General features: G+C 39.1%; 1 protein-coding gene across 3 annotated transcripts in view; it reads left to right on the top strand.

Moving 5' to 3' along the window:
• polr1a (RNA polymerase I subunit A) overlaps nucleotides 1-15,983 on the top strand; it is a 37,181-nt gene that overhangs the window by 3,467 nt on the left and 17,731 nt on the right. For 2 of the 3 annotated variants that reach the window (XR_008572811.1, XM_054791215.1), the window contains exons 3-15: nucleotides 1,957-2,052; nucleotides 2,140-2,289; nucleotides 6,307-6,408; nucleotides 6,525-6,610; nucleotides 9,069-9,157; nucleotides 9,544-9,624; nucleotides 11,596-11,713; nucleotides 12,856-13,237; nucleotides 14,519-14,641; nucleotides 14,758-14,985; nucleotides 15,069-15,176; nucleotides 15,255-15,401; nucleotides 15,509-15,700. Coding sequence is in view for 2 of the 3 variants with exons in the window: in XM_054791215.1 (XP_054647190.1) it covers nucleotides 1,957-2,052; nucleotides 2,140-2,289; nucleotides 6,307-6,408; nucleotides 6,525-6,610; nucleotides 9,069-9,157; nucleotides 9,544-9,624; nucleotides 11,596-11,713; nucleotides 12,856-13,237; nucleotides 14,519-14,641; nucleotides 14,758-14,985; nucleotides 15,069-15,176; nucleotides 15,255-15,401; nucleotides 15,509-15,700 (1,902 nt within the window). In the remaining variant the exon portion in view is untranslated. The remainder of the gene's footprint in view (nucleotides 1-1,956; nucleotides 2,053-2,139; nucleotides 2,290-6,306; nucleotides 6,409-6,524; nucleotides 6,611-9,068; nucleotides 9,158-9,543; nucleotides 9,625-11,595; nucleotides 11,714-12,855; nucleotides 13,238-14,518; nucleotides 14,642-14,757; nucleotides 14,986-15,068; nucleotides 15,177-15,254; nucleotides 15,402-15,508; nucleotides 15,701-15,983) is intronic. The other variant, XM_054791216.1, reaches the window with a different exon arrangement.

Here is a 15,983-nt window from a genome sequence, read left to right as displayed (position 1 = left end):
TTACTGTGAAACTCAATAGTTATGCGTAATTACTTACATTTATGTTTGTTTCGGTGTCCGGGCTTCCATTTTCCCAGCGGGTCTTGTAGCTCCGTCTAGTGTGGTCAGCGGCCACACTCGTTTTCAAGGGGTGTGTACCCCTTAGGACTTACCCCTTACCCCTCGCTTTAAGGAGAATTGGGACACCACTTGATTGTCGTGAACGTGCAAAACCTAGGGGTACGGAGTACGCCGACTTGCCGGAGAGAAGCGAAAAGGTACTGAAGCACTGCCGGTATTTTTTTTTTAAATTGACATTTATACAGAGGTACCTTGGCATGCGAGTGTCCCAACTAACGAGTGTTTATTTTAGATTCGAGCAGTCTCTCGGCTGATTTTTTGCTTTGAACTGCGAGCTAAACATTTGGGTATGAGCTGCTAGTTAACGGTAGGCATAGCCGAGGACAGCTGTTTGGGGGCTTATGTCAATGTGACCATGGCTGAAGATCTTGCAGCGCTAGCATTAGCTTGCATTAGCAGCGCACTACCTAGTCATCAACACATAACTAAACATACCTAAATTATAGCGATCTAATTTATCTTATGTATTGTGTAAAACTATGATAGGAACAACATCAAATTTAAAGCACAAAATGAATACAGAGCCACCATCCACCAGTATGAGCCTGGACCTGTTTTTCAGAGAGGATGTGTACCGAACAAATATGCACATTAGCACTCAATAAGGTCATCAAATCTTACCTTTTATGCATTCCCACATAGTATCAGCATTTGGGACCAAATATGAGCCGAAAGAAAAGGGGAAAAATAGAGTATAGTAGTCCATCTGTATCGAGTGGGACTAGGCCTGTCACAATAATCGATTCATCGAACTGTTAAAAAAAAACAGGTCGATAATTCCAACGCCTTCGATAAATTGACATGTGCATGTATGCGTGTGTTTCATCTGCTCGTCTCTCTGTGCCACAAGGCTGGATGATAAGGGGGTTCACTCTGCATCTGTCTGTGCGCATTGGTTCTTTTGTGGAATGAACACAGAGAGTGGGTTCTCATCTCATCCAGCCTCTTTGTGGAGGCGGGGCTTCTCGCGAGTGGATACAGAGGGTTTAGCAGTTAGCTTCGTGAGGCAGCATACGCTAACATGAATGAAGGCGTAGAAGAGATGGTTTCTGAGGCAAATGGCACAGCCGACAGCCCCAGTGTGGGAATATTTTACTATTTTAAACAGACACCGACGACTGACACGGACAGTTTTCTCAACTTGGGGGGAAAAAAAACTACTGATGGAGGTGCCTCGGGCAGCAGAGCCTTCGTCCCGACAGTCATCGCTTACTGAGGCGTTTGGTCGGCAAATATAAACAAAACAGTGCAAAATGGTGTGCACTCACAGACCGTGTCGCTGGCTATATTGGAAAAACAAACAGACAGGCAACTTCTGTGTCAAGCTAATGTCTCACACAGGTACACCGTACATTATACTTTAGTGACATCTAGTGGTTCAAATGTGAATTACACCTTTTATGACAATTGATGAAAAAATGGTCTTAAAAAATATATAAAATCAATTATCGACGATAATTTGTGGCACAATTATAGACCAGCAAAATTTGTTATCGCAGCAGGCCTATGTGGGACAAACTTAGAAGGTTCAAGGACTCTGCTTGAATTAAACATGGAAAAACTGGGGGATTTCTAAATGTATATCATTTTTTTAAAATAAAATAATGGCCCTTATTTCCCAAATTGATATACCTTTACATAATATTTATCACAGTTGCGATGTAAGAGATTTACGTCCCTACTTATTCTAGATAAAAACTTACCTCTTTTAGCAATGAAGTGTGATTAATTATGAGTTAACTATGGACAAAATGTGATGAATCATGATAAAATATTTCAATTGATTGACAGCTCTATTTAAAATGTATTCTTACTGTTACCCTGTTTTTTCCTCAGGCATGTGCAACTTGCTGTCAGGACTTCAACAACTGTCCAGGACACTTGGGACATGTCGAGCTCCCGCTACCTGTGTACAACCCCCTATTCTTTGATGTAAGAATGTGACGCACATGATTCAACACTGGCAACTCAGCCTGTATGACATAAAAATGTAAAACTCACTCCCCTTCTTATGCTCAGAAACTCTACCTGCTGATCCGGGGATCATGCCTGGCGTGCCACACATTAACATGTTCACGATCTGCCGTCCATTTGCTGTTAAACCAGCTGAAGTTAGTAGACAATGGGGCCATGCGGGAAGTTTACCACATCGAGCAAGTTCTCAGCCAGGTGAGGTTTAATTTGATAGTTTGTTACAGCAGGGGAGTCCAAAATCTTTCCATGCAGAAAAATCGAAGCGGGCCGCTTTGACACATTTTGTGCACTGTGGATGCTAAAAGCACTCCAATGTAGGTCATCCATCCGTTTTCTATGCCGCTTATCCTCACTAGAGTTGTGGGGGTAAGCTGGAGCCTATGGACAATTTAGAGTCACCATTTAGCATAACATGCATGTTTTTGGAATGTGGGAGGAAACCGGAGGAAACCCAAGCACGCACAGGGAGAACATGCAAGCTCCACACAGAGATACCCAACGGAGATTTAAACCCAGGTCTTCCAGATCTCCTGACCGTGTGGCCAACATGCTAACCACTAGGCCACCAATGTAGGTCAATATACGCTAATCTATATGCACAAAACATCCACATCTTTGCTTTGTGATATACTGTAGCTAACAAAGCAAATTACTGTAATACGTAATAATTTACCTCATTAATAATGAATTCACTTCATTTTTAAAACATCCCAAGAGCCAATTAAAAAAACAAGCTGCAGGCTGAAAATGGCCGCAGTTTGTGTTCCAGCCTAACGAGTAAAGATTAGTGTGTATAAACCAGGGGTGTCCAAAGTGCAGCCCCCACGGACATATGCCGCTGGCGACTGGTTTTTAATTGGCCCACGGCACAGTCTAAAAATATAAGTCAACAAGAAAATGTAAAAATACAACAAAAGCAGAACAAAAGTATAAGACATACAAAAACAAGTTGACAACTATCTTGAGAGTGTGTAAGAGGGAATATTATAGTCACGTACTAAATAAGAACAAAAATAACATGAGAGCAACTTGGGGCATCTTAAATAGTATTATAAAGAACAACGTTAAGAAAGCAGACTATCCTCCCTATTTCATGGTTGGAAACACTTACAGGAATGACATGAATGCGGTAGCTGAAATGTTAAATGAATATTTTGTAAATATTGGACAAAAACTGGAAGAGGAAATTCCAAAACAAGACACAATTGATGAAGGGAATGATATTATTGATAGGAATCTTAATTCTATGTTTCTCACTGCTGTAACCAAAAAGGAGATCACTGACATTGTTAACCATTTTAAGGCAAAAACATCAACTGATTGTCATGGAATCGAAATGGAAACAATTAAAAGGGTCATCAATGAGATCGCAGACCCGTTAACATATATTAGTAACTTATCATTTCAGACTGGAATATTTCCAAGCAAAATGAAAACAGCCAAGGTGGTTCCAATTTTCAAAAAAGGAGACAAACACCAATTTACAAATTATCGACCAGTTTCCTTGTTACCACAATTCTCGAAAATTGTGGAGAAGCTATTTAATTATAGGTTGGACAAATTTATTAATAAGAATGAATTATTGGCAAGTAGTCAATATGGTTACAGAGCCAACATTTCAACTTCTATGGCACTGATGGAAATCACGGAGGAAATCACTACTGCCATAGACAACAGAAGATGCGCAGCTGCAGTATTCATGGATCTGACAAAAGCTTTCGATACAATTAATCACACTATTTTAATTTCAAAATTAGAAAGGTACGGAATTAGAGGTTTAGTCTTAAATTGGGTTAAAAGCTACCTAGCAAAGAGGAAACAATTTGTAAAGCTAGGAGAATATACATCTGGGAGTCTACACAATACGTGTGGAGTACCACAGGGGTCCATACTGGGACCAAAACTGTTTAACTTGTACATTAACGACATTTGCAAAGTAACTAACAACTTAAAATTGGTCTTATTCGCCGATGATACCACTGCTTTCTGTTCTGGTGAAAGCACACAAGAACTCATTAAAAAGGTCAAGGATGAAATGGTCATATTAAAGTCATGGTTTGACAAGAATAGATTATCTCTGAATTTAAGTAAAACTAAAATAATGTTATTTGGTAATAGTAGAAAGGACACGTACGACCAAATACAAATTAATGGAACGGATATTGAAAAAGTGGAAGAATATAAATTCCTTGGGGTTATAATAGATGAAAAAATGAGTTGGAAATCTCATATTAAATATATACAACAAAAGGTGGCGAGAAATATCTCTATATTGAATAAAGCAAAATATGTTCTTGATCAAAAATCACTCCACACTCTGTACTGTTCTAGTATTACCATATCTAACGTATTGTGTGGAGATATGGGGAAATAATTACAAAAGCAATCTTCACTCACTCACTGTACTGCAAAAAAGATCTGTGAGGATAATTCATAATGCCAAGTATAGAGAACATACAAACCCTTTATTTTTAAAATCACAGATATTAAAATTCGCAGATTTAGTACACTTTCAAACCGCTAGAATAATGTATAAAGTTAATAATAACTCGTTACCCAAAAATCTAATCAAGTATTTCTCAATCAGAGAGGAGAAATATGATCTTAGAGGAAAATTAAACCTAAAACATTTATATGCGAGAACAACGCTGAAAACCCACAGCATTTCTGTATGTGGAATTAAATTATGGAACGGATTGAGTAAGGAACTCAAACAATGTACAGAGATGAGCAAATTCAAAAAACAATACAAGCAGTTGATGTTTGCTAAATACAAGGCAGAAGAGTCCTGATTGTTCTGTCAGGTTTGTTATTTTATTTTATTTATTTATTTTTTTATTTTCTATTTTATTTTATTTTATTTTATTTTTTATTTATTAAATTTTATTTTTTATTTATTTATTTCTATTTATTTATTTATTTATTTATTTTTTAATATAATTTTCTTTGTTGTGTTTAAAAAAAAAAAAAAAAAAGGAAAGGGAAAAAAAAAAAGCTTTGTTCTTATTTATTTATTTATTTATTTAGTATTGTCATCATTATTATCATTATTATGAATGTTCTCTCTTTTTTTGGGGGGGAGGGTTATCTCACCGTTATCTATTATGTGTTATCCTGACTATCACTGAAAACATGACATGGAATCCAGGAAGTGAACTACATGTACTGTACTAGATGTAGAATGGATGGGGGGTAGGATTAAATAAGCTTTGCTTCTTCCTACTCCTTTTGGACATGTGGAACTGTCAAAAAATGATTCACGAGATGTATTCCATTGTAACCTTCATGTTCAAATAAACTAAACCAAACCAAACCAAACCAAACAACAGCAACAAAAATCTGTATTAATTTTAGAATAAAGTCAAAAAATATCAGGAGAAAAAAGTTGGAATCTAAGTCATTTTGAGTGTCATTTTCGTAGCATACCGTAAGTTGAAATATTAAAGAAAAAAGACTTAAGTTATAATGTTACGAGAATAAAGTTATAATTACAAGAAGAAAGAAAGTTGAAATAGTTGGAAAACATATATTTTTTTAAAACAGCAGAAATTAAAAAACAGATGTACTTTCACAAGAATAACATAAAAATACTAAGAGGAAAAAAGTAATATTGTAGCAAGGTAAAAAAAAAAGGCAAAATTTTACGAGAATAAACTTGTAACATTATGAGGAAAAGTGTCATCTTAGTGTCAGAGTTGAAATATTAAAGAAACAATGTATTTTTTTTAAGTTATGAGAAGCAAAGAAAACAAAATAAAGTTGTTATTTTTGGAAAATTAGGTTAGGGCAAACTATTATGGGAATAAGGTCAAAATATTGTGTGTATATACAGTCATAATATACATCCATCCGTCTTCTATGCCACTTATCCTCACTAGGGTCGGCAGGTATGCTGGAGCCTATCCTAGCTGACTTCGGGCGAGAGGCAGGGTACACCGTGGACTGGTCACCAGCCAACCGCAGGGCACAAATAGACAATCAACCATTCACACTCACATTCATACCTACGGACAATTTAGAGTTGCTATGCAAACTCCGCACAGATGCCCAATGGAGATTCGAACCCAGATTTTTCACTTATATCACAAAGTTGAGATGCAGTACAAAATATCAAAGTGGTCCTTGCATTCCTTCATTTTTCAGTAATGTGGCCCTGGGTGGAAGAGGTTTGTACACCCCTGATATAAACTTTGATTTGCGCTGTTTTGTTAGTTTCTGGAGGTGAATAACAAAGCCACGGGTGATGAGATTGCAGAGATACTCAAAGAGTTCACAGATGCCGTACTTGTAACTGACGGCAGTAATAGCAGACCGGTGAGTACCCATTTTCACTAATACTCCATGTTGTATGAACACGTAAACAGTGTTCTGATCAATGTACAGTTTATATAAAGACCCATTTCTATTTGTATGTATGCTTTTCCTCCCAGATTAAACATCTTGTTGAGAAGAAATGCAGTTTGATAAATGATTTCTGGAAAATCCACATGAAAACTCGGAAATGTCCCAACTGCAGGTAAGATTATATTAGACAGGATTAAAGAATTAGTTTTTGTTTGTTTGTTTGGATATTTTTTTCTTATAGATTTAATTGAATTAAAAAGCCAGTGGCATGTTAGCGTCACACTGTAGTGCCTAATCCCCTTGGGAAGACTATGCAGTGTTCCCCACAGGACTGCAATTCTAATGTTTATGGGCAAGGGCAAACAGGTAGCACCGTATCATGATCAAGATGCAAATTAACAATTGTTTTGGTTTGTTGATGTTTTTGTGCAAAGTGTGGGTTGTTGATACCACAGGTGTGGACTTGCAATTCGGACTCGAGTCAGACTGGAGTCACACTTTTGACGACTTTGGTTCGACTTGACAGTATCATCAGAGACTTGCAACTTGACTTGGACTTTGACGTCAATGACTCGGGACTTCACTCGGACTTTAATCTGATGACTTGGAAACACTCGAGTTTTTCATTGTGTGTGTGTGTTGTCGGGGTGGGCAATTTTATCAAACTTGCCGCACACACACACACACACACACACACAAATTAGTATATCATCAGACAGCGTACATGTAGCAAACGTCCCAGCTAGCGTATTTTTGGCTGACGTTTAAAATTTGTCAAAACTTTGCCTCGGTTTGCCTGCATTTTCCGGTTAGCATACAGTATGGTGTGTGTCTTGTCGCGTTATTAATACACTGTGTGACTCCCACTGTCTTAATTTATTTTTATCACACAATGGCCTTGTTAGCATACTATAAGCTTGCTAATGCGTGGAAACGGGAGGGCGAAGTCAGCTCCGTGTCCGTCTATGATGTCATCAGCGGTTGAGTCTGTAACAATTCTAAATACATATAAATGACAAATGAAAGTGATAAATGAACTTTCAAGTTTACTTTTACCTTCATTGTTGACTTTTACATGATTGTTGACAAAGACACGATGCCACAATGGGATCAACACGGACACAACCTTTGTGTCTTGCTAGGAGTTATTTCTTCAATTCAAAAGTGTTTCTTCCTAAAAGCCCAGTCACACCGTCTGAACTTTGCTGTAGCATTCCTGGAGCGGTGAAAAAAAATTCATCACCGCTCGTAACCGTTCACCACCGTTTAACACAAGGTGGCCCCCATTAAGGCAACGCCTTAACCCGCTCGGCCACCGCTGATGGTCCCTCCTACCGCTCCGAAAGTTTTGAGCTGCACAAAATATTGCGAGCGGTGAGGAGCGGCCAATTTTCCACCACGGCAAAGTTCATCACCGCTCCAACAACGGCCAGTCAAAGTTTGGCGGCGCCAGACGCAAGTTCGTGGACGCTTGGGTCCGCTAGGCCAGAATTTGGATTTTAAATACGGGGAGAAATGGACCAGGAGACCATTTGGGAATAGCCTTCTGTGGGTGAGAGAGTGCATACTGAGCATAATAGTCTGTTGTGGCATTGCTTTGACTTTAGCGCCCTCTGCTGTACAGTTGCTGAAACTGCTTGTGTTCAGCCAATTCCTTTATAACTTATCTGACTGCTGCTGTCTTTATTTTCAAACAGTGAAACGATCTCTATATACACTGAAGCTAACCTAAGCTTCCATTGAAACATTGCAGATGATGTAAAATACAATACAACGTTGGACTTTACACTAGGTCCCTAACTTACGAACACCCGACTAGCGAACACTCGCGGATACGAACACAAGCCGACTGGTCTATATTTTATTTTATTTTGCCTTGTAGTCAGTCGCTCAATCAGTATTTATCTTGCTACTGTACATGCTTGACCAGTAGAGGGCACTGTGACACTGCTAATGCAGCCTTAGAGCTAATGAGACCAACACAGGAAGAGTTAGACGCTGGGGAGATACAGTGTAAAGCTAAATTGAACAACCCGGACAGAGCCATGCAGCATTATGTGTTATATGTACAATACATGGATAACTGATCCGTATGCTCAGAACGCCGCTCTATCAACGCTCACGTCACCGCTAAACCAACGTTCACTACCGTTAAATCAAGGCTAAAGCAACACCGGCTTCAGCGGTGCCTCGCTAGGACAACGCCCGTGTTTTTTTTCCCATTTTGTGCGCGGTGACGAGCATTGTCGAAATTCGGCCCCCTCTTCCTACCGTTCAAGGGACGCTACAGAAAAGTTCGGGCGGTTTGACCGGGCTTCAAGTGTTATTTTGTAGCTGTGATCAAAAGAAAAGCAGATACTTGAGGTAAGCGCTATTGTATTCAAGTAATAACCCAAAGCAAAACAGGAATTTGGTGTCGGTCTTAATCTCGCTGCGACATTGTGTCTTTGTCAGCAATCACGTCAATGAAGGTAAAAGTTATGATTATTTAACCCTTTTATTCATGATTTATATGCATTTTGAATTGTTTTCTGCATGTAAAACTATAACGTCACATAATAAAGTATACTTTATGGTGAATAAGGATTCATGCTAAGTACATGCTAAGAACACTTGTGTGCACATTTTAGAAGAGGGCGGTTTGCCATACGACGTGAGCACAACAGTAAGCTGATTGTCACGATGCCGCCAGGAGACCAAACCATCGACGGGGTGGGAGGTGAGTTATTTTAAAGTCTTTCATTTTCAGCCTTGTCGCTGTGTGAATACAGTACACGGTTGTGCTTGCTGTCATTTTAGTGAGTGTGTGCGCTCTGAGTGCATCGTGGAGATGCAAGCTTCCAGTAACAGTGACAACTAATGTAAGGTGTTGTCAAGCTGGAATTTTCTTTGTGTAGATGTTTGTTGGAAAAGCGTCTGATTACCCAGACAGACCCTCATGCTAAGTCCGATGAGCTCTACTTTGGTGATATACTCGGTTCCTTCTTTGACGTATCCAGGCTTCTTGTGCTCCAGGCCTCCATGAATCTAGCCAGGATAAGTGGTATGAAACTGATGGCAATACAATGCGGTATTTACTAATAGGTTATTGCTTGTGCTTTGTAGACGACTTCATGGCTGGAAAGAGAGTCTACCTGACCGCCAGCACTGCCAGAGAACACACTAATAAACTGTGGGAGAATGAAGGTAAGGCAACAAAATCAGTCCTTTTTTTTGTTACGTTCTAGTGAAGTCCATGCCCAAGAGAGTTAAAGGAAATTGGAACTTTCCAATTGGAATTTTGCCCATCATCCACAATCCTTATGTGAAACACATTTCTTTCCCTTTTCTGTGCGTTCTAGCAAGAGAAAGAACGTTTGTCTGATCCGGCTAACAATGCACATCACGGGAAGTACCTATTTTAACTATGAAGCCCTCTAAAAAAAAAAAAAAAAAAAAAAAAAGGTGTTTACATACATGCTATGATCATGCAGTAACAAGTACATTGATGATAACATGTAATGCTTACAATATCTTACTGTATTTTGAGGATTTAAAACATGACCGAAACTTCTTTAATAGGCGCTTTGATTTCACATACGTAGCCCATATAGCCAACGCTACTTCCATCAACAGCAGCGGCATAGAAACAGCAACGACACTTATAATGTCCGCTGTCATTGGGATGGCTGTGTCTTCCAGCACAATTCTTGTGCTCCAGTCCTCAGGTAAAAAAAATGCTGACAGCAAACGAGCATCTTGTTGAGTCTTCGCAGTGAAATATAGAGCCAGTAGTATCCACTCTTCCGTCTGTCCCGTTGCAGTAGCTTAAGCTGTTGTAAGTGATGCAGAGACAAGCGAGACATCGTGTTACTCCGCCAGAGAAATATAGTTTTCCCTGTTAGCTGCTGCAATAACTATCACTGTAGCTTGGTTAATATACAGGTCAGTTATGTAAATGGAACACTGTTGGTGTTTTTTTAGGGTTTTTTTTTTTGTTAGGGCTTGAGCTTCAAAATAGGTAGGTACCTTCCATGACGTCTATTGTTAATTGGCTCATACTAACTCGTTTTTATCTCGTTAGAACGCACAGAAAAGGGAAAGAAATATGTGTTCCTGTTTCACATAACGATTGTGAATGATGGGCAAAATAAAAACATTTTTTTAAAGTACAGTTTTCCTTTAAGGCAATGATCAGTCAAAAAAAAAACTTATGTGGCACTGGACTATAAGTGGCAATTAGCAATATTTATGATGGAGCTTCCCCCAAACCCCAACCCCCCAAAAATTATCATGGCTCCGCTCCTAACACTAAATTCACAGAAGACAAACCCAGAGGGAAGGGGCAATGTTTACCAACAAGGACACAAACAAAAGCTACTTACTATCTGTTTAATAAATGTCAGAATGTTCTGAAAAGAGACACTTTTTAATACATTACATGATGCCTGTACGCATACTGGTGTGTAGAAATGTATCAAACAGTCATATTTTAACAGCAAAACATCATGTTTGTATTCACAAATTAATAAAAATAGACTGAAAATCATGCCTGTATATTTAGTTAGGCAGTGGCTGACACAGCAGCTACATCCAAAACATTATCGGATCACCCTTGATTCGTCAGGTTTTTTTTCATTTTAAAGGTATAACTAATGGTACATTTGTTTGGACAAATATATTGATGACAGCAAAAACAGCTCATATGATTTTTATTTAAAATATAAATACTAACACGTAGCCATTTCCATGGTTTTCTTGATACCAAAAAAATATTTTTGGGTTATTTATTTATTTTTTTTACATCAATAGCTATGGCATTGTAGTGTCAAAAAAAAATTAACTAGCTCGCGATTTTTGTTGTCATCATTATACTTGTCCAAACAAATGTACTTTCAGTAGTACCAGGCATTATAATGAACAAGAAACTGAAGAAACAAGCGTGGTCTAATCATTTTTTCTATTACTGTAGTTGCACATTACCAACAGACACATAGTCTCCAACAAAATGTCACTTCTGGGTTTAGTATGTTTTGGATTGAATGAGGAGTTGAATGTAAATGTCATGTATTTTCCACTGAGAGTGCTACAGGACAAAGATGCACCTACTTTCCATCTTTTATGAGCTGTGAGATGGAATGGTTCTGCAAATTCAACATGTCCATCTTTCTCCTCCAGGCTTCTTTCTGAAGCATCTGTTCTCTGGGCTGGATGACCTCTCAGGATCAACTGAAAAAGGAAAGGGTTTCTCTCCTGACCTCTTCTTCCTGGAACTGCTAGTGGTCCCACCTTGCAGGTACAGTGAGGCGGCATCCCATGCAGTATTGCAGCCATGCAGCCATTTTATTTTTAGTCTTAAGTCTTTTGGACGAAAATGCTTCTTGTTTTAGTCACATTTTGGTCAGTCATATATGTGATAGTTTTAGTCCAGTTTTAGTGGGCAAAAAAAAAAAAAAAAAGCATGCATTTTAGTCTAGGTTTAGTCAACAAAAACTAATGTTTGTCAAGTTTTAAGTCAGTTCAGTGTTGGGAAGAAAAAAAATAGAAAATTAAAAAAAATAATTTATGTCTAAGTTTTGGAAATTGAATGAGGGGGAAAAAAAGGTCTACAAGCGAATACAAAATCAAATCATGTGTTTCAGCACATCATTTTGACCAAATACTAGGATGTTCAAAAAAGAATTGCCTTAACTATCAAACAAGCAAAACAAAAGTAGGTTTTGATAGCTTATGAATCACTTGACTGGCACCCATACAGTACTGGAGCCTTCTGACTTTTCTTTCTTTCTACACAATGGCTAAAAGTATAACATATCTCTACTGTTTTTTGTTTTTTTTTGTTTGTTTTTTTGCGTGTGTGTCCCAACTTTTTGTAAGGACACCACAAACGCCATAGGTCATGTTTGGGGCTGCATGACATCACTGACATACCCTTGTGGCTTATGGCCCAAAGCTTGCAGACTCTACGTATGATGACAAAGCACATAAACTGCACCTGTTTAACATATCACAACATGCTGACAGAACATAAACGCAAGAGATGGCCACACCGTCACTGAAGGACAGCAAAGCTAATGTAAGCCTGAAGTTATCACTAAGTTTGCGCCAGGACTTATGTGGAAAGCTTTGGTTTACTGTGAAATTTATCACAAGCCAATTGTCGAGTAACATTGTATGTACGTATATGATATGTTAGTACTACTTGTTGTTGTTTTGAAAGCATATCATTCTGTTTTTCTTTTGGATTCTCATAATTTGCATAATTAGCATACTTTGAAGCCATGTCCACATGAATACTTAGACTCAGAGTTTGTTTTAACCTTCTACTGTAGCTGGATTACCCCCCAAAACGTCAGGACTGACTTAATCTGAAATGTGGTGCCTCTGCAGGAAAGCCTTTTACAAATGTGTGAGCCTGAAACGTTGTGTTTCCGTCAGGTATCGTCCAGTCAATCGACTGGGTGACCAGATGTTTACCAATGGTCAGACAGTAAACATGCAAGCTGTCATGAAGGACTCCGCGGTCATTAGGAAACTGCTTTCTTTCATGGCTGCTGAGAATGATACCCAGACAAATGAGGTAAGAGACCTGTTAGGTCTAAATGAACATACTGTCTCTACATCTTTATCTTGTCATCCATTTCAGGACACAGTCACACAGACAGAAGAGACAGACCAAACCATTCTCTCAGGGATTCCAGGAGTGACATTAACAGATAAACTCTACAACACCTGGATACGCCTTCAAACCCACGTCAACATTGTCTTTGACAGTGACATGGACAAAGTGATGACAGAAAAGTACCCTGGAATCAGACAAGTATGTCATGCTGAGAATTATTAGATTAGATTCAGCTCGAAAAGCCTCCCCTTCTCTCTTCAATTGCCATTGTTCCCTAAAAATGCCTCACATGCTTATAAAACACATTCAAAGTATAAAATGTATAGCTACTCACCACTAATGAATGATAATGATCTATGAACAGATGAAATGGTAGTCACAAAGTAGAAGTATAAGTTTCACTTTTGAGTCTCGCAGCAGCCATGGTGTGTTCAAGGACCGTCAAAGAAAGTGTGAAATCTCAACGCTAGAGGGAAACATAGTATCGGTGAAGCATAAAGACTAAAACATGTAAAAATTGTGGGATTTCTAACAGTGGTCCATCTATGCCTTACATTTTACCTACATTATCACATATTTATAAATTATAAACAGCTTATGGTAAATGCTAAAAAAACAAAACAAAACTAATTTGACCAAAAATGATATTTTCGGGGTCATGAATACTGTCAATGTGTGGAGATCCACTGTATACTGTACACAAAATGACAATTTTAATGAAGGAGAGGTCTGGCCCCTTGGGCTTTAGCTTTATGAAATGTGGCCCCCAACATAGCAGGGGTGCATGTTTAGCTGACTTTTCACACATACGACTGTGTAAATGCGCACACAAGTACTGAGTTTGTACTTTGCAGTATGCACTACCTAGTAGGCCTACTAGACTTTGGAGTAGACAGTACCTGGTAAGCACTTTGCAATATGCACTACCACCTACACACTGCTTAGTACGCACTTTGTAGTATACACTCCCTTGGACACACTTTTTGCACTTTGTGGTACGCAGTATCTAGTATGCACTGCCAAGTACATACTATGTAGTATGCACTGCCAATTACACAGTGGCATGTACGCTCGACTAGTTATGCACTTTGTAGACGTTGTAGTACACACTTTGTAGTAGGAACTACTTACCTAGTACTCTCTACCAAATACTTTGTAGTATGCACTAGTAATTTGATAGTGAGTGCTCTACACTAAGTAGTACAGTAAGTACTCAGTCCACTACAGTTACTTAGTTTAGTAGTGTGTACGCAGTATTACCCACTACACACTCTGTAGTGCGTACTTCCTGGTACTCACTTGGTACACTGTACTGTAGTAGTTTAATAGTGAGTGCATAGTTCCTCCGTGGGGTGTCCTAATGTTTTCACATGACTGTGCCTTTTTTCCTGAATCAATTTACTTGTATGTTACATTGTCTTTTGTTTGTTCTTCAACAAATACATTCCTGCAACTAATTGTTTCTTTTTACCTTTCCAGATCCTGGAGAAGAAGGAAGGATTGTTCCGGAAACATATGATGGGCAAAAGAGTGGATTACGCTGCCAGATCTGTTATCTGTCCCGACATGTACATAGGAACCAATGAAATAGGAATTCCAATGGTATGCCTGGATTGATCATTTTCTCCCAACAAGTTGGCCTTTTGGTGTAAATGATATAGTTAGTATAATATACGGAAACCACATAATCTCTCTGATTCTCAAATGACTTTGTTCAGGTGTTTGCCACGAAGCTGACCTACCCGCAGCCTGTCACCCCGTGGAACGTGAAGGAGCTTCGTCAGGCCGTCCTGAATGGGCCAAACGTCCACCCCGGTGCTACCATGGTGATAAGCGAGGATGGCAGGAGAACAATCTTGTCTCCAACCAACTTGGCACAGAGAGAAGCGGTTGCTAAGCAGTTGCTGACGCCTTGTCCAGGCCCACACAAGACGCCAATGAAAATTGTGAGTGTGTACTAAGCCATGTGGCTGAACAGATGAGCTGAAAGTGGAAGCGAAGTTGACGTGACATGTCGGGGCTTCTCCAGGTGAACCGTCATATTAAGAATGGAGATGTTTTGTTGTTGAACAGACAGCCCACTCTGCACAGGCCGTCAATACAGGCTCACTGTGCACGCATCTTGCCTGGAGAGAAGGTAAGACTCCACCTCTGTAGTCTATTATTAGTCTATTACTCCATTGTCCAAGGTTTGTTTTTCCATTTTCCACAACAGGTCCTCAGACTCCACTACGCCAACTGCAAAGCGTACAATGCAGACTTTGATGGCGACGAGATGAACGCTCATTTCCCCCAGAGCGAGCTTGGCCGAGCGGAGGCCTATACTTTAGTCAGCACAAACCAACAGTACCTTGTACCCAAGGTAGAGTCATTTATGTGCATGTAGAAGCATAGAATTCTTACCTGAATCAATAACTTGTTGGTGTAAATGACTAGCTACTAGCTTTTTCTTTCTCACGTCTTTCTCAGGATGGAAAGCCTTTAGCAGGTCTGATCCAGGACCACATGGTGTCGGGTACCAGGATGACAATCCGAGGCTGTTTCTTCACGAGAGACCAGTATACAGAGCTTGTGTACAGAGGACTGACTGACAAAGCGGGCCGTGTTAAACTGCTAGCACCCGCTATACTCAAACCACAGAAGCTCTGGACGGGAAAGCAGGTAGTCTTACTTATGCCGGTGATCCTCTAAATCTGAGGCTGGGCAGGGGAAAATATCTCTTAAAAACAATTAATTTATGTTTTTTTGCCATTCATACCTTACTTGCAAAAAGTTCAACATTTACATTTTCTCACCTTTTTGGCAGACTACTTTTATAAATACCTAAATGAACACCTTAGTCAGCCACACTATACACAGAACACTTGAAGGACTTAAAATACAGCAATAAAAATATTAAATACAAGAATGAAAAGAAAGAACTCCTTACTTTTATCCTTGTGGT

Source organism: Dunckerocampus dactyliophorus, chromosome 11 (assembly GCF_027744805.1).
Source record: "Dunckerocampus dactyliophorus isolate RoL2022-P2 chromosome 11, RoL_Ddac_1.1, whole genome shotgun sequence".
In the NCBI taxonomy this organism is placed as follows: Eukaryota; Metazoa; Chordata; class Actinopteri; order Syngnathiformes; family Syngnathidae; genus Dunckerocampus; species Dunckerocampus dactyliophorus.
The sequence above is the reverse complement of the archived record's forward strand: the minus strand, read 5'-3'. Positions and strand labels throughout refer to the sequence as shown.